This window comes from Parus major, chromosome 2, assembly GCF_001522545.3.
Source record: "Parus major isolate Abel chromosome 2, Parus_major1.1, whole genome shotgun sequence".
Taxonomy (NCBI): Eukaryota; Metazoa; Chordata; class Aves; order Passeriformes; family Paridae; genus Parus; species Parus major.
In genome coordinates, this window is record NC_031769.1 from 42,328,765 (window position 1) to 42,348,091 (window position 19,327).

The following is a 19,327-nucleotide window of genomic DNA, read 5'->3' on the forward strand; positions in this document are numbered from 1 at the left end:
AGTTTGCTAGTGGTTTTAGATTGTGTTTTGATAACTTGTCCAACTTCATCAGTCTCAATAGCTTGGGCACCTCATTGTAATGGGACATCTTTATTCCAAAATGAAATTGATATAACCCATATCCTCTATTAAAAGCCAACTCACAGTATATTTAACCTACACAGGGCATGGATGGCAGAGACGCCTATGGTCCTGAAGGAAGCAAAGGAGCAAAGGTATGTGCTTCATGTCAGAGAGACTCTCAGACTCCATTCTACTGTGTTATCAATCATGACCATCCATATTAGATTAAAAAGAAATGTAAGACATACAAAGTGCATTTCTAAGGTTCAGTTAGAGGCTCAGGCCTACCACAATCCTTGTGAGACATCCTTCCATAGGATACTCTTTTTAGGACCACTCAGTCTTACTCTTTCCCTGATGCGTGTATATACATGTGGTGTATTGTTCTTGTAATACAGAACGCTTTCTTCCCACTTCAGCCCACTGACTGAACATTGTTATTGGCAGGTACTGGTGGGCTAGCCACTATGGGCTCTTTTAATTTTTCTTGTTTCAGAGGAGAGATTCCCTAGCTACTAATGTGGGGGTAATACTCTCCAAACATCCTCACTGTTCTCATGTGAAATATTTTTTCTTGTACTCCTACAGTCAGCAGTAAGATCTGAGGATTAACCTCTGGATTGCTAAGAAGTTCTTATCATTCCCTTCACAATGCTGAAAAAACCAGTAATGAAATGCCTTCTTCTCTAAAATTGTGCAAAAATTCAGCTAAAATAAAAAGTATACAGAAAGTATGAGGTCAAAATCATGGTACCAGTGAATCAGCCCATGAGTAAAGTGGTCAGAATATTGGAAACAGCTTCAGTTCTCCTTTCAGAGTTTGCGCAGTATTGCCACACTAGTCCTTTCTTGTTGCTTGTGAAACAGAAAGGGTCCAGTGAATCTCACTGATAAGCCCATCTGTTTCACTCTCCCTTTCTGTAGGAGAACCAGAGTGCTGCAGAAAGCTGCAGAAAAGCTATGAAAGGCTTTCAAGGAGCCATTCCTATAGATGAACTCCTTTTTCTTAAATAGCTTTTTTGTAAAATGGCTCCTGATACTTCTTATTTCCCAATGTCTTTTCTTAACTTCTTAGCTCTAACAATTTTCTTCAATTGCAGATTTTCACAGGTTACACATATGTTATATGCAAGAGGACAAGGACATATATAAGTAGAGTGAATTCCAATATTTAGGAAAGAACATTTCTGATTGGTTTTTGTGAGAGTTTCCATATTTCCCGTGGGTAAACAAAGAACACACTAAAAATGGAAGTAACTGAAAACAGTTGATGAATTGACCTCTAATAAGCCAAGAAAATATATTGTATTATTGTTTAGTCTGGGTGGTGTAAAATTTTGTAACTACATTCAAACACTGAGTTCTGAATCTGAATTCACATGCTACATGGGAATTCCTCTGTGTGTTATTAGGAGGCATGAATAAGTTTTGATAAAACACTTACTTGAGAAATGGAATATTCTTGAAAATTTAGAAACTGATGGAAATTCTTAAAATGCTCTTCCTTTACATGAGTAAGGTATTAATCTAAAGTGGTGTCATTTGAGACAAGAGTAGCAGACACTACTAGCAGCTACTTGCCAGTAATTGCCAGTTGCTCGAATGAGTTGTAAAGCTCAGAAAAATTTTGAAATTGTTTTTGGTTTTAAGACATCCACCACTAAGCAGATCGCAAAGTTCTAGATTCTTATGAAGTCTTTGTCCTTTCTTTTCATAGGGAGAATCTGGATTCATAGGATATCCTGGTCCAGAGGTATGACTAAATGGGCATGATCACTTTTTTTTGTCTTGTTTTACATTATTCTTATTTGGAAGATGTTACCCGTGTTTCTGTCTGTCTTCTTCTTTCCAATAAATTCTGGATTTCATTTATTTTCAGGGAGAAGAAGGAGATCAGGGCATTCCAGGAGGGGAAGGACCCAAAGGAATTTGGGGTAGAAGAGTAAGAATGATAAATCTGCTAACTCTGTGAGAATTCTAAAAGTAAAACCCTTACACCCAAAGTGTTTCTTATCAAAAGTTTTCAAACTGGTTGCCACTCTGATCTTTTATAGCCATAATTTGGGAAATAAGTCTTGAGAAAGTGCAGGTCTAAATCTTCAGAAGTGTTAGATGCTGAAATACAGATCCAACTCAAAGTATCTTCACAGTTTTTTCCCTGATGAAATTTGGTACCAGTGAATGCAACTATAAAGAATAAAACTTGTATTTCTATTTTTAGGGTAATTCTGGAACACCAGGTTCCCTGGGAGATCCAGGTGACCAAGGACCATCAGGACCTATGGTAATTTCTTTTTTAAATAAAATCTTTATTTTTAAAAAATCACCCTAAATTGTTCTTCAAATTACTATTAAATTGATGGAATATCTAAAAGTGTTTTGCATCATAAACTATGCTTAATCAGCCTGGCAACTGCACAGAGCTATGTCTTCCCTGTAGATGTGTATGGGCAGGAGCACCTGCTACTGGAAATGGAACTTCAACAATACAATGCCAGTCAGAATTTCTTCCACAGTATTTGGTATGGTCTTTAGGCTGCATGCATATCTAACGAAAAGAACAGAGAATACTGAAATATAGAACTTAATAGATCTGCTGAAAGCCAATGACTTTTTTTAATTTAAGAAGAAAAGCCATTTAAAATCAAACTTGCAGTGACAGACACTTATTTAAAGCTTAAATTGACTATAACCCGTTAATCCATAATATAAGTAGATGTCTTGATGTACATTTCCAGTGTTCTGCATTTTATACAACAAAATGTTTTCTTCAAGAATTGTGGATTTCAATAGGATTTAGGACTAACCCTTTAGGTAGCTAGGAGAATTCCCATGTGTGTCTATCCTGTGGTAATTCTGAAAATTAGCTCCCTAGTGACCAGAAACAATCCCTACTGTCAGAAATTTTCTGGATGTGTGCAACTTAGGAAGCATTTTTTCTCTTCTCATTACATTGTATTGGTTAATGAATGTACCCATCCTAATTTCTTCTATTATGCTGGGCAAAAGAATGGTAAGAGTGCCAGCTGCAGTACATTTCCCTTTCTGCTGCTTGGCCACTCACAAAATTTATAGATTGCTCTTGTGAGTTGATGAGCCACAGCTGTAGGCCTTGTCAGTCCATGGTCCAGGAAGTCTTCAGAGGTATTTCAAGTTCAAGATCTCCTCTTCAAGTGAAAGCAGAGCTTGAGGTGTATGGGCTTGGAGGGATTATTGCTGTAGAAGTGCATCAGTGAAGTGAGAAAGTGGGAACCCTGTAAGAAGTGGAAGAGAATGAAAATAGGAATGCAGGAGGGGTAGTAGGCAAGGCCAGTCAAAACAGGCTTGTTTTACCCATCCTTGGTGATTTGATTATCCATGTGTCAAGTCTGCACAGCTCAGTCACCACTGCTCAGCTGCTGTAGGTAGCATTCTTTAGGACCCAGGCAATTCAAAATTAACTTGCTGAACAGTACCAAAGAAGAACATGGACCTTCTAGGAAACATAAGAAGAAAGCAAGCATGGAATGGCAATGATGGTGCTAGTAACAAGACAGCAGAGGAGGTGAGGAAGGTAGCTCAGGCAGATAGAAGAATGGAAGGTTAACTGAAATGGGAAAGAATAAATATGGAGACAGGGCTGTAATTTGGAGAACATAAGGAAGTATATAATTTTGGTAAACTGTAGTGTTATGGTAGAGAGAGTGTGAGGAAAATAAGTGGGATGTTCAAGTTCAAGTTTTTCTGGTGTATCACACTGTAGCTCCCTGGGAGTAGGGGAAAATTTTAAGTAGTCTTCTTATGCATCTGAAATACACACATGATGGATACTCAAGCTCCCTTGAAAATTAGTTATCCTTGCTGTATTTCATTCCTGTTATAAAGATTAAGCGATAGTTTTATTTTGAAAAAAAAAAAGATGCTTGGAATGTTGTTTTTTTCCATAGCTCCCAAGGAAAAAGTTGCAGAGTAGGCAAAGGTGTCATGATATGTGTGTGGTCTGCAGGATCTTTCAAGGTAGAACTGTGGGGATTGTACTGTGCAAGAGGAGAGGGAAAGCTTGTCACACACCAGATGTTGGAAAGTGTGTGAAGTGCAAATAAATAGCAGAACCATAGGACAGAAACTGCTGTTTATAAAGGAACCCAATTCTGAATTATACTCCTTCTCAAGGGCAACAAGTATTGACCATTTAAAACCCATTAAGGAAAATGGACAGAGAAATAAATCTGATGAGTAGTCTGCAACTCTGAGCAGGTCCAGAGATATCTATGCTGGGAACTGCTGTCTCCTCACAAATTCATAAATTACTGCTGGGAAACACTGTTTGCCTGCATTTTCTTTGGGCTACAGAGTAATACATGGAAATACAAAATCGGGGATTTTTTGGACCTGTGTTTAATTTGTTACAGGGTGCCAAGGGACCAGTGGGCACCATTTTAATGGAAGTAAGTAGTCACCTTACAGCTAACTATACTGTGTAGAATTATCTGGTTTAATATCCATTGATAATCACTGACAGCAAGGAGCACAATTAGCTGTTGCAAAGTAGTATCTTTTCCATGTGCTAGTCAGAGTGTGCAGTGGGTTCTTCTGTTCTGCAAGCAACCAAGGAATGAGAAACATTTGTGCATGTGGATTAACACCATGTCCAAACTTTTACAAACTGTTGGACAATGAATATTCGTTTATCTGTTTCTTTGCTCCTATCAGTTTACACACCAGCTCATGGCAGGGTTACTTTTTCCCCTCTTGTAAAGGAAGGCATTTCTTCAGCAACAGTTATTTTCACTGGGAATGGAAGTGCAGGATTTCATAATAATCCTAATCACATGGAAAATGAATACTTCTGAGTAAGGGTTTTGTTAATTTTTGCAAGGATGACTACCTGCAGGCAGTACTATTGCAGGTGTGTTATATGTCCAGAGGGTATCCTCTCCTTCATGGACTTCTCACTTCCTATCTGAGTCACTATTGGAATGCCCATTGACTGGTGACATCTTAGATCAGTTGATTTCACAAAATAAAGAATGGATGGCACTCATTCATAAAGAATGGAATGATTTCTTAATACTTCAGAACATCATTAAGTGCCAACAGAGAATGTCTAAAAAATGTGCCTAGTTTCTGCAGCAAGGGAACAGAGTCCCTGTATTATCTGTTATAAAAAGGAACTGGACCATGTGATTCTGGATTTATGGTAATGAAAGTTATTTTAGGAGCTGGGATACAATCTTCAGCTCAAACTAACAGTAAGATTCCCAGTTTGGGGTGGTCTGGGATTTTCCATTTATTCCTTTTTTTTTTGTTTTGAACCTGCAGCCTTGTGAACTTGTGAATTTCACCCGAAAAAACTGCCGTAAGTGGGGAACATCTTCTTTTACCTCTGATTTCACCTAGTCACTCCTCCTAAATGGAATAGCCTTCGTAGGAAACCCTATAAACTGGTAGTTTGTATCTGGGTTCATTTTGACTGGTAGTTGTTAATTGTGAGGGGGTTTCAGCAGGTGTATGAAACAGACTTATGCTTTTTGCTCATTTTTCCTATCTGTTTATTACAAAAATCATAACAAATGTATCTTCCTCATTAAAGATTAAATGAAACTTTGGCATTGTGCCAACACCCTTTGGGAAGTTCTCTGAGAAAAGACAGTTTTGTGTATCAGCTATCCCCCATATTAGATGTGTTCATCCTCAGTTATGTGCTCAGCAGAACCCAGGACAATTTCAAAATTCTTACCCAGTAAAATTGAGCTGTTTTGAGTATGTGATTGTAAAAGAGGAATGTGGTCTTGCACTGACAGACTGTCAGTTGTCTGAACTTTGAGCCAGGCTATTCATTGAAAGCTAGTGAATATGTCACTATTTTATGGCATGTGAGTTTAAAATAATTTAATTGCTCTTCCTCTCTTCCTTCCAGCATGCTCATCAGGTAAGCCTATCTGATCTCTGCACATCCATTCTTTGATAGACTTGAAAAAACTAACAATGTTTGAGTTGTGTAGAGGTTCTCACACAGCTTTTCTGCTTTGATATACAGACACATGCCCAGCTTATCCAACTGAAGTGGTTTTTGCCTTGGATATGTCTGACGATGTTACACCAGCTGCATTTGAAAGAATGAGGAGCATTGTTATGTTATTGCTGAAGACCATTAAGATCAGTGAAAGCAATTGCCCAACAGGAGCTCGTGTCTCTGTTATTTCTTTCAATACCAACATACACTACCTCATTCGATTCTCTGAATTTCAAAAAACCAGCTTGCTGCTACAAGCAGTCCAGAGAATCCCACTAGAGAGATCCAGTGGAAAACGAAATATTGGGGCAGCCATGAGATTTGTTGCAAGAAACGTCTTCAAACGTGTTCGTCAGGGCATCCTCACAAGAAAAGTTGCCCTATTTTTTGCCAATGGTCCGTCGCAGGATGATGTTGCCATCAGTACTGCTGTGCTTGAGTTGAGTGCTTTGGATATCACTCCAGTGGTTATTGCCTTCAGTGAAGTGCCAAATGTCAGACGTGCCTTCTCTGTAAGTAGACAGCCTATTGAAAACTGAGTCAATCACCCACTTGCTGAGCATCTGCTAGGATTTGAGTGAATCCAGTTCTCAAGCCTAAATTTCACAGGAATTGTCCAATCCCTTACTAGAAAGGGGTACACTAAAGGTTACTATTTTAACAAAGAAGCAGTGATTCACTTGACCATAGTAATCACCATCTGACCTTTTTCTGAACATGAATTATTAATCACTTGTGCTTTTAGGGAAAATCAGAGAATTTCCATAATGTTGTGTAAATTTCCCTTATTTACCTATGCTATTATAATTCTGAAGTTGTGATATGTGACATTATTTAACTAACAAACTAACAAACTCTGGTCCTAGTTTCTAGAAAAATTAGCAGAACGCTTCAAGCATGCTAGTTTTTTCAAAAGAAAATTAAATTAGCAAAGCCACTTTTGGCATCTTTATTGCCATTTGTACAGGAAAAAATTATGAAATTTTGTTTTAAAATGTTACTTCATCTAAAAGATAGTAAACAAAAATAAACTGTGCATTTTACAAGGTACAAAAGGAAAGCAATTCTACATTTATTTAAGGTTTCATAATATAGATTGCATGTTCTCTGTCTTTTCAATTTAATGTCATCTGTGCTCAGTTTCAACTTTTTCAAAAGAAAATTCTTTTCAGCTGCTGTTTCCTCAAAAACTTTCCTTCTAAAAGGAAATATGCTCATTTGTACATGATAAAAAGTGCAAAACTTGGAGTCTGAGTTCTGATCTAGCAACATCTAAGTCAGTCTTTTATTATTTTTACTATATTTATTCTTATGCAGCCTCATATTTATTAGTTGATTCGTTTCTTTTTCTGTCTGAATGATAATTTAGCAGAGTGAAAAAATTCTGCTGATATATGACAAGAAAACTTATGGTTTATTGCCTGGGGGGTTCTACAGGATGAACAAGAGCAAGAATCAGTATTTTCTTTACTTAGTATAATGAGATTAAAACTCTGAATGCATGTGATGATATCTGGTGACTTTACATAAATCAGTCTTCAGAGCAGAAAAATTTTAAAGATCTGCTTAGCAGGGGATAAGGCAAAAAATTCACTGCCCAGCATTCCTTTAAATTTACAGTGATGGCAAGGCAATGAACGTCACCACCACCGCGAAGTAAATACAACTTCCCTTTTCCTTTCAGATGGACTTCTACCCTTGCCATTGAGAGATGGTGTAATCTTTATGATCCTACCAGTCTGTAGCCCCAGATACTTGCTGGCTTTACTTTGCTTTAGGAGCTTCAGTTTAGAGACCACACACAGTCATTGACAATTCTAATTCCTTTGTAGAGTTCTATCTGTAACATTCTTTACAGATGTTAATCAGAAATTTATTGTGTGGTGTATAACACACAAAGCCAAAGTTTAATGCAAAGAAGTAATTATTTCTTTGCTTACCATTATAGCTTATTCATATATGTTAATTTCCTGTAATGCTGTGATATTTTAGAGACATTTTTATTTATCTTAGTCCACAAATAAATGCTTTTCCATTGGATCACATCTGGAAGGGTTTGGGTGGTGGTCAATGAAATTGTAGAATGCTGGAGCATCTTCAGAGTTCCTCAAGCATTTCTGTGGTCAAATCTTCCTCTGTGAAAAATTGTCTTTCTTCAGATGATCTCAGGAAACACATAGGTTTCTTTCAAGCTAAAACTTTCTAATGCTAGAATTTTCTCTCCCAAGAAATCACCTTCACTCTTTGTCCCAGAAACAGCTGAGATATCCGGCCATTTTCTGTTTAGGAAAATAGCACCCCATTAATAAAAGAAAAAAGTGATAATCCTTCCCTGGCAGAAAAAAAAAAAAAAAAAGGAAAAAATATAAAGTCTTCATGTATTTTCCTTAATGTCTTCTTAATGTTCCTTTTGTGTCTGCTTTAAAACACAGATTGATGACACAAGAAGATTTCAATTATTTGTCTGGGAAAGTCAACAGGATGAAAATTTGGAGGGCATCACATATTGTACACTTTGCTTTGGTAAGACATTTTACGAATTGCATCTGTTGTATTGGTCTATTTACCATTTCAATAACAAATTCTATAGCTTTTTTTTTTTGCAATGTGGTGCTGGGGAATTTTTATGATACACCTTTGACACGTCTGTGCTTAAATATAAAAGAAAAATGTTAGTGAACAATGCACTGGTCAGAATCCTTCTGCCATAAATTGTTCTACAAGGAATTTGCAGAAACGTGTTAAGAACTGTATGGATGGTTTTGTGGAGCAACTCGGCCCAGCTCTGCGGCCCATGTCTGAGTGTTCTTATTCCAGGATGGCTTCAAGAAAGTGTTGTGGATGTTTCTTATAATTTCCAAGGGAAAGAGTGGAAGTTTGCAGTGGAAACTTTACTTATTTTTCTGTCTCTGACATTCCAGCCAGTTGAACCCTTCTGCAACTGGGCCTTCTTGCTCTCTGTGACAGATCATTTTGTGGTTACAGAATACCACTGCTGAGGAGTTACAATTTTAACTTCCTCTTCAGTGGATGGTAAGAATTAGAATCTCAAAATCATAGAAGCTGTTTAATTAATTTCTGTCTCAGCCATGTGAAATTAATTATTGTGTTTAGCATTTCCCTTTTAACAGAAACACACTTAAAATAGCAATATGATTTTTGGAAACCAGGCTCATTTGCTGTAAATTCTACACTGTGAGAGGGGGAGAAGCTACTAAATTATAATATGTCAAAATGTTGAACAATGATCTGAGATGAAAAAATAGATTTTGATTCTGGGTCCTTTACAATGTTTAGATTTCAACAGAATACAATTTCTCCAGGGAACTCTTATCTATGAAATTTTACTTTATGATTTTTTTCTGCTCTCATGCATGAATAATTTCCCGTGGTATCTCAAAACCTTCTTCAGCAAGACTCATCTATTGTTCCTTACTAGAACAAAAAGATTTCAAGCTCCTGTTACAAGTGGAAGTAGGAGTTTAGAAGAGTCCTTGCCTTTTGCCCAGGCCTCTGTAATAGCTTTATTGAGGTGGCCAGTACCCCAAAACCCACTCTCATTGACAAGTTCTTTAATAAGGGCTGATTCACTCTATTATAGAATGAATTATTTACTTAACAGACAGAAAACTAACAGACGTAAGACTTAAACTAATACTACACAGGAAGAAGGACAAAAAGGGAAATTACTCATACAGCATGAGGTTGAAGGTACCTATTAATGTTATAGCTAGTAAAGAAATAATATAACTTAGGATTCAATGTACCTTACCATCCAGTTGTTGGCGGGACACACACACATTGAGACTTCTTGGAGCTAGGTGGTATTGGTTCTGCTGGACATGGAGGAAGCTTCCATCAGCTTTTTACAGAAGCCACCCCTGTAGTGCCCCCCACTACCAAAACCTGGCCATACAAACCTAATACAGATCTACAGGACTGTGTGAAATTTTTATAAATCATTGCTTTTATTGTATTGATAAATAGTTCACTGCCTATTGGCTCTTCCTCTCTAGATAAATGCAACCCAAGAACCAACTGTGAGGTGCCTTTTTCTCCCCTGCTTCAGATGGATATGGATATAACATACATCATGGAGAGCTCTCGCAGCATTAGCAGTGAAGAATTTCAGAGAGCCAAAGACTTTGTGAGCAACATGTTGGATCAATTTGTCATTTCCTCACAGCCAAATGAGTCATATGGAGGCATCAGAGTGGCGTTGGTGCAGCAGGCTCCCAGGGGCTTCCTGCCTGACAGAAACCAAACACCTGTGGCCTTGGAGTTTGACCTAGTCACATACAGCAATAAAGATTTGATGAAGAAACACATCCAAGAGTCTGTTCACCAGCTGGAAGGACCATCAGCCATTGCTTCTGCTCTACAGTGGACAGTTGAAAACGCATTCTTTAAAGCCCCCAGACAAAGAAAACACAGGGTGATATTTACAATAGTTGGAAGCAAAACAAGCACGTGGGACAGAGAAAGGCTGAGAGAGATTTCACTAGGAGCCAAGTGCCAAGGATTCACCTTGTTCACTCTTGCACTTGGCAGCGGTGTGAGTGACAGTCAGTTGATGGAGCTGTCAAGCTCCCCCACAGACCAGCACTCACTGACACTGGGCAGGGTTTCCACACCGGAGATGGTGTATGCTCAGAGGTTTAGCCGGGGATTCCTAAATCTCCTACAACGTAAGTATCACACAGAGGCATTTGTCTCAGCTGTGGAAAGAAAGACAAATGCTGTGTAGAAAAAGGTAGTCAGTATATATGTGCTATCATTCAGTTCCTGGTCATAACTTTGCTGCTGATCTTTCATGATTAGTTTACCTCAGATGCTGGACATTAATAAAAGTGCCAGTAATGACAGAACAACATTCTGTTCTAGTCTAAAGTAGTGTTTTCCCCTTAAGTTTTTATTTAATATGTGGCTTTAGTACTCCACTTACACTAAAGACAGACCATTCTTCAGCTAAGAGAACACTATCATATTCCTGATTTAGGCTCACATTTCTCCTCAGACCATTGGCAAGTCCAGATCTACTGAGCTGTATTTATGCCTGTTTAGGCTTTGGGACAGGTACAAGGTAAATATTTTGCACATTTTACCTTAACCTCTCTACAGAGCAGGGACATAATTTACTTTTCAAGACACATTAATGCAGATTAGCAGGTCTTAGATGCTCTGACATGGAAGCAAGAGAATTTCCAAAAGGAAATTGCCACTTAGTTAAAATCCTCCTCAGAAGCATATGCTTGGAGATGTCGAAGTTTCTATAGGTTAATGTATTAAAGAGCAAGACAAAAGAATAAAATATTGGTTCAGGCATCATTCTCATCTACCTGATCTCTATAATAATTTTCATTTTTCTGGGCATAGTGTCAGTCACTCTGGGTATAGTGTGTTACTAATTGAAAGATGCAAACTCCAGTTCACAAAAACAGCTAGGTAGTGGGTTTTTAACCATACTGCTGTTTTGAGGACTTTAAAACTCACCCCTGCTACCTGTGCTTTCTCACAGAAGAAATTAACAGTTATCCTTCACCTGAGCTACAAGAAGAGTGTGAAAACTTGGATCAGGGAGACATACATCAGGAAGCATCCATGAATGAAAGGTTGGAAATTGCCTATTTAACTTTTTGAGTCCGTAACTCAGAATGTAGGATTTATCCCTTTGGGTTAGTTGTTACATTGACAGTATTTATGACAGAAATGGGATTGGGGTCAAAAGTTTTTTTCATGTATTTCACAAGGAATGAACCAGATGCATTTTCTAAGGTCATATTGGCACTTAAATATTTTTCCCTCCTCTCCTTGGAAGGATACCTTTTCCTGGAATGTCTGAAAGTGGTTCCAATCAAGTTTTAGAAGACATGGGGAAAAATGAAAGTAGAATCAAGAAGAGTATGAAAGAGAACACCAAAGAACCTGTATCTACAATGCCAGAAATAAGAGATGATTATGAGGAAGATGAGTATTTCACAGAGGAAAATGCTAAAAGGGAAAAGCCTCAAGAGTGTGAAAAAGCTCAGGAGAAGAACAAGAAAAACTTAGAGACAACAGTAGAAAATAGTGGTGCCTGTAATGATTATGGTATGATTCTAGAATATGAAAATCTTTTTTAATTCATTAAAAAGACTAAACTCTGAAGGACTCAACTGAATATTTTTACAAGATGAAGGATTTCTAATTACATTTTTCCAAAGCTTTTAGTCACCATATTCTAGTATTCAGTCCAAATCTATATAGTAGTTAAAGTCTGAACTACAGGTGTCATTAAAACTTCAGTTTTGATTTATAACTTTTTTGTAATAATGTCATATAAAGTTCTAATCCCCCTTACTAAAATAGCTGATAATTTTAAAATTCCCAAGTTGCTCTGTAATTAGTAAGTTACTCCTGCTGCTAATTTAGCTCAACATGGAGGAACTAAATATATCTTTGCTACAGTCTGTTCCTGTAGGAAGAACAAGATCCATCAGCAGAGGTATCAAAATACATATTCTTCATGTTTTTAACTGTGCTTCCTAGTGATACATTTTTCATTGCAGATTTGCCATTAGATATATGTATGGGAAGCTGAATATGAGATCATTTGTCACCAATGTTCTTTTAACACTATTGAGTGTTTTTATTGTTTAAGTTACAATTTGAGAGAATTCATGTGAAAATAAATGAAAATGTGTCTGCGTAGTTTTGGTCATGGTAGCTCATTTCTACAGCTGTTATATCTTTGTTTTTCATCCCTCTTCACTCAAGAATGGTTCTGAAAATGTCTGCTAGCTTCATTCAGGATAGAGAGGATCAGTAACAGGAAGATATGTTACTGTTTGTACTTTATAAATAAAATAAAATAAAATAAAATAAAATAAAATAAAATAAAATAAAATAAAATATTTCATTTGAGGATGTAGTCATGGTCACTGCACTTAAGTGAGAAATTACCGAAATCACTCATGAGAGATGTATGAACTGCCTTCCCCAATCGTGTGTATTAATTAGTGACCCAGCAGTTTACTTCTGAAAACATGTAGCCCAGTTCCAGAATTTGCCTTTTGAGAGATGTACTTTGTGCTCATCTCTTGCTTGAGACTTTTACTTTCCAGTTAATTAGGTTATGTAATTTTATATCTTTATGTTGTATCATTATATTTCTTTATTTCTCAGTTCTTCCTCTTTAATGCTGTACTGACACCAAAGTCTAGAGCTGCCTTTCTGTCTCCTTTTGAATAACTCTGAATTGACATTGGTGATAGAAGATTAGATCTGTTTTTACTGAATACCAGATTGCTACTAAGTATGCTTCTCTCACCTACTTTGCTAATTTATGCAATTTAAATCTGTAATGCTCTTGGATTTGGCTAAGAGACTACCATAGATAGTTTAACAACCTATCTACACTAATTTATGAAATTTTATTGATGGATACCAGTATAAGAAGTTGGTATAAAGAAGAGCGGAATTATTAAAAAGTTTATTTTCCAAGTCCCTATGGACTAGGTATAGTTATTTTACAATCATTTTAATAAAAATTTTATGTTAGAAAACTAAACACCTTTCAGCAGTCCTGTTTATGGCAATGAAAATCTAGTTGCTTCAGACATTCCTTCTGGCTAAAGCAATCATAAAAAGAGGGTCTTCACACGGGCACTGTGAGGTTATAGATGAATACTTAGTGAATCTCTGTAAGACCTTGAACACTGGCTACTCCTTTTGTCTGACAGTTTGTACTGAATGTTATTTTCCCCTGAATTTACGATGCTGAGAAGGGTGGATTTTTCTTTCATTAAATCTGTCTCTTATTTCCCTTTTCCAGATGCATGTGACCTTGTTCAAGATAGTGGAGAATGTCAGAATTACATTTTGAAGTGGTACTACGACAAAGAGCAGAAAATGTGTGGTCAGTTCTGGTATGGGGGCTGTGGAGGCAATAAAAATAGATTTGAAACACAAGAAGAATGTGGAATCTTGTGTATGGAGTCCTCCTAATGCAGAAACACTTTAATTGCTTTTACTCTTCAGTTAGACTATTAGGTTGATGTGGAAAAGGCATTCAAAGAGGAAGCTTTACATACCCACTCAGCTCCCATATTTCAGTTGAAAGAAATGCTTGATTATAAAGTCATTATCTGGTAATGCAATTGTGCAAATAAAATTTAGGCTATTTCTCCATTGTTCTAACATTTATTGAGAAACTCTTGTTATCCAGCGGTGCATTGTTTAAAAGGCATAAAAGTATTGAAACTTGACTTTCTTCCATAAACACCAAAATGTGTACTTTCTGAATATACTGCAGAAAACAAAGCAGTGCCTCAAAGATTTACACAAAATAATATCAGATGCAAGACACTAACATCAAAATGTTTTGATTTGTTTGCTTACATTTATCCTGCTAATAGAAAATACCAGAATGCATTTAGATCTCAAATGACAGAATTCTTAGAACTTAATTCACTTAAAGGATTTAAAAGATGTATTACCATAGCATCATTCTTGGTTTGGTTTTTTTTTTTTTAATAATCCAACGTGTGAATAAAATCAATCATTCTCAAATGTTTTACTTCTGCTGTTAGTTCTTGAAACAAGAACTGTTCTTGAAAGGTTATCATGGTTTGGCATTTAGGAAAAAAATAAGTAGAAAGCTAGTGTTTTAAACCACAACACAGGTGTAAGCGTATTGTCATGGTGTAGCTTCCCACCTGTAAATAAGCATTGGTCCCCTTTCCTTGTTAACAGATGTTAGACACGTGCTTTTATTTTAGAACATTAGATATTCATGTTTGCTGTTAAGTGAAAAAAAATCCTGAGGACATCTGATGAAGATAGCAAATGCAAAGCCCTACAGAAGGGTAGGGTTTGGCTGAAATTTCATACTCTGATGACTTACCCGAATTCTGTTGTTGCCCATTTTATGGCTGTAGAAGTCACAGTACATTTAACTTTGTCAGCATAGGCCATTCTGCAGAGGTGGCTGTACTTACCTGGCTTTTTTTTTTTCTCTGGATTCACTTACAAGATACAAGAATAAATCTAGCAGTATCTTTCTATATGCTCCCTTGAAAAAAAAAGAAAAAATACTAAACTGGAAGAAAAGCTATAAAAATTATGCAGAAAATGTTTCTTACTGAAGAAATAAAGTGAAATAATGACATATATTCCATACAAGAAGATGAATGCCACTGGATATAAATCAATATGTTCCAGCTTTCTTTAAATAAACTTTTAAATTTCCCTTTGAAAATACAGACTTTGCTCTGATTTAGAGGAATCTCATGCACAACAGTGAGCCCTTCCTAGCAGAATGGAAGAGTTGGTTATACTACTGACTCTATGGAAAGAAGTTCTTGTCCACTTGTAGAAAAAATTAGCAGGGAATTTTATGAATGAAGTCATTCTGGTGCCATTGCTCAGTGCCACTGGACCAGACATGCTGAACTTCCATGTGGACTGCAGTCAAAGGCAGCCAAGTGCTGTACCACACTTGAAACAGCCAATATCTTTTCCTCAGTCCCTTTGGTGGCAGAGTGGCACACTTTGCTTCCACTTGGAGGGATGATTGTACGCCTGAAATCAATTGCCCCAGGGTGGGAACAAAGTCCTACTGCCATGGATGGATCCACACTCACTGGAACACAGTGAAGCTCCAAACACCTACACTGATGATACCATTGTATAGGACAACACAGCAAAAAAAGTTTTTGAGAAAGGGAAGAAAATAGTCCAAATCCTTTTGAAAGACAATTTTGCTGTAAAACAAAATATAGTGAAGGGACCTGCACAGGAGATCCAGATTTTTAGGTGCTTCTCCTGGCATCCTGATTACCTGTGTTGGATTGGATGTTCTAAGGGAAGCTTTCCTCTGCACATCATGCAACAAATGCTACATGGAGTAAGTGGGTCACACTGATCACATAATGAGTTCAAATAAGAAACCCCAGTCATCCAGGAATCTTGGATGTGATCATGGGACTGGCCAGAAGGCAAAGACTTTGGAATGTCACCTGAAGAGGAGGGAGCACATGCTGATAATACCCCACTATATAATAAATCAGCAGAATGTGAGAAGCAATATGCCTTGTTTACTGCTGAGTCCTGCCATCCTACGGGAAGGCATCAGATATGGAAAGCCACTGTATGGAGTCCCCGACTACAAGCCACAGAAACTACTGAAGGAGAAGGTGAATCGAGTCAATTTGCAGAGGTCAAAGCCATCCAGTTGGCTTTAGGTGCCGTTGAACAGGGAAGTTGGTCAACATTTCATACTGGTTTCTGGACGTTAGCAAATATCCTGTGTGCCTGGCTGTAGCAATGGAAGTAGAATAACTGGCACCATAGGGCTAAGGCCATCTGGACTGACACATTGTGGTAAAATATTGCTGCCTGTGTGGAGAATCTGGTTGTGCAGGTACGTCATGTAGATGCTCATGTACCCAAGAACCAGGGCACTGAAGTACATAAGAATAACCAGCAGCTGCCAAGACTGAAGTGGCTCAGGTGGATTTGGATTGGCAACATAAATATGAATTATTACTATCTCAGTCCTTTACACCTCAGGACATAAAGGAAGAGATGCAGCATATTGGTGGGCTCATGACTGAGGAGTGGACTTAACTGTAGACATTATCCATGGATGTGAAAAATGCACTGCAATTAAGCAAGCCAGGCTGTTAAAACCTCTTTGGTGCAGAGGACAAAGACTGAAATGTAAGTATGATGATGTGTAGAAAATTGACTGTATCATGCTCCTGCAAACCTGTGACAGCAAGAGCTCTGTGCTTAAAATGGTGGCAGCAACCACCGGATGGCTGGAAACATACCCTGTGCCTCATGCCACAGCCCATCCTGGCCTTGACAAGCAAGTCTTATGGGACAGAATACTCCAGAAATAAATGAATAATTGGAACTCATTTCCTAAACAATCTTATAGATGCCAAAAGAACAGGGCATTTGAGTGGGTGTATCATATTCCCTATCATGCACTGGCCTCTGGAAAAATCAAACTGTGTAATGGACTGCTAAAGACTACACTGAGAGCAATGGGTGGTGGGATCTTCAAATACTGGCATTTAGTATTTGGTGAAGGCCACCTGGTTAGTGAATTCTAGGGAATCTGCCAATCAGACTGGCCCTGACCGGTCAAAAATTTACATACTGTAGAAGGGGAGAGAATTCCTGTAGTGCAAATAAAAATGTGTGGAGGAAAACTGGGTTATTCCTACCTCAGATGAAGACAAACTCATTCTACATTAGTCCCTGCAGCTAGAAATAATTGCCATGGTTTAACCCCAGCCAGCAACTATGCCCCACACAGCCAAGGAAGAGAACTGGGAATGTAAAAGGGAGAAAACTCAAGGGTTGGGACTAAAGCAGTTTAATAGGTAAAGCAAAAGCCGTGCATGCAAAGAAAGTGAAACAAGGAATTCATTCACCACTTCCCATGGGCAGGCAGTGCAGCCATCCTTAAGAAGGCAGAGCTACCTCATGTGTAATGATCACTCTGAACACCTCCCATTTTGTTCATTCCCAGCTTTAGATGCTGAGCATGTTGCCATGAGGTTTAGAATATCCCTTGAATCAGTGGGGGTCAGCTGTCCCAGCTGTGTCCTCTCCCAACTTGTTGTGCCTCTCCAGCTTTCTTGATGGTATGGCAAGGTGATTGCCTTGATTCTCTGCAAGTACTGCTCTGCAACAGCCAAAACATCCCTGAATTATCAACACTGTCTTCATCACAAACACAAAACAGACCTCCATACCAGCTATTGTGAAGAAAATCAGATTTACCCCAGCCAACAAACACCAGAACATTCTCCACCCCTACAGGTGGTGGATTGACCATGTCTGGATACCAGGTGACCACCAAGCCACTCTTCATACTCTTTCCCTGCTCCAGTGTGGGGTCCCACAGGGTGCAGGCATTTGGGAAGAGGCTTCTCCAGCATGGGACCCTTACAGAGAGTCACCAGTGCTGCCAACAAATCTGCTCCAACGTGGATTCTTCCCTCCAAGAGACCAGCTTTCTAGATGTTCAAATTTCTGGTCTATTTCTAGACCAAATAGATTTTCTGTGCCCTTTTGACAGTCCTGCATAAAATTGCACTTCAGTAGATGGATTATGTTATAGTTGTCATCAGCTATTCCTGCCTGTCTCACCTGTCCCCCTGAAATAGGACAGATCTCTGAGAAAATTTCAAGTTACTGTGGAAATCTGGCAGCAGTCTTTGATAGAGTTTTGTAAGGCTGATCATTTCATGCCTGGATAATCATATTCCAGATCTCTGTCAGGTGAAGGAACCGTCCAAGCGCCTCAAGGTGTTTTAAATGTTGTATCAGTCTGTCCATCAATGACAAATCCAAGAGTTTTCATGAATGGAGAAACTCATTTGACAGAGTAATACCGCTCTGTAATCCTTGGTCAAAGGATGCTTCTCTGCAGATGCAAATTCAACTAGGAGACACCTTCTGCTCATTGGTATCATCTTTGTTTTGTCAAGGTCAATGTTCCCTGACTGTTTTATCTTCATGGAGTACCCTTCGTGCTCATTCCTGCATGGTATGTCTCTTGGGACCTGACCTTTCTCAGGAGATGAAAGAAGAGAGAAGAAAATGTCCAGTCTCTGAAACTCTGGAGCAAGTTTTTTGGCAACCTCTTGGCAGTGCTGCTCTCCAACAACCCTGCAGGACAGTCTGTTAGCAGGTGTACATCACTGTGTCTCTGACAGGAAGCAAAAAAAGATCCCAATGACTTCAGAGGCAGCTGGAATAGTCCAATTCACATCAAAGCTGAATGCGCCTTCTCTGGACAACAGACACCTTTGCCATGTATATCCACTGTTTCCTGAGTCAAGTAGTGTAAGCGAAGCATTTTGTATGACCCTTTTCTGTCCAGATTGCTTGCTTTCTAGGTGAGTGCATGTTTCATATTCTAGGACTGTGTATCAGCAGTTTTTAAGATCTTAGGAAAAATCTTTTTACTTCCAAATCTCATTCCAGCTTTTTGAAAAAAAAAAAAAAAAGTAAATACATAAGAAAAATGAAAGTCTTATTGTTAGCTCTTAAATGTCTAATGGAAGGTCGTATCAGTTTCATCTGAGAAATATGGTATTTAATTGTGAAAACCAGGGACTTCTTGATGCCTTTTTCAAATTAAAACACTTTTTAGAAGGAAGCTGTGTATTACATCTTTCCAGATATTTATTGCTAACTTGTGAAAATGTCTGAGAACACAGGAAAAACCAATTAACTGCAATCTACAGCAAGGGAGGTCAAGGGTTT

General features: G+C 38.1%; 1 protein-coding gene across 1 annotated transcript in view; it reads left to right on the top strand.

Annotated features, from left to right (window-relative positions):
• LOC107201066 (collagen alpha-4(VI) chain) overlaps positions 1 to 14,648 on the top strand; it is a 29,375-nt gene extending 14,727 nt beyond the window's left edge. The window contains exons 13-25 of the mRNA XM_033519244.1: positions 165 to 215; positions 1,781 to 1,816; positions 1,943 to 2,005; positions 2,285 to 2,347; positions 4,455 to 4,490; positions 5,365 to 5,401; positions 5,963 to 5,974; positions 6,083 to 6,570; positions 8,491 to 8,581; positions 10,075 to 10,746; positions 11,577 to 11,670; positions 11,877 to 12,148; positions 13,872 to 14,648. Of these exons, the coding sequence (XP_033375135.1) occupies positions 165 to 215; positions 1,781 to 1,816; positions 1,943 to 2,005; positions 2,285 to 2,347; positions 4,455 to 4,490; positions 5,365 to 5,401; positions 5,963 to 5,974; positions 6,083 to 6,570; positions 8,491 to 8,581; positions 10,075 to 10,746; positions 11,577 to 11,670; positions 11,877 to 12,148; positions 13,872 to 14,044 (2,088 nt within the window). The 3' untranslated portion in view covers positions 14,045 to 14,648. The remainder of the gene's footprint in view (positions 1 to 164; positions 216 to 1,780; positions 1,817 to 1,942; positions 2,006 to 2,284; positions 2,348 to 4,454; positions 4,491 to 5,364; positions 5,402 to 5,962; positions 5,975 to 6,082; positions 6,571 to 8,490; positions 8,582 to 10,074; positions 10,747 to 11,576; positions 11,671 to 11,876; positions 12,149 to 13,871) is intronic.
• The last annotated feature ends 4,679 nt before the right edge of the window (positions 14,649 to 19,327 follow it).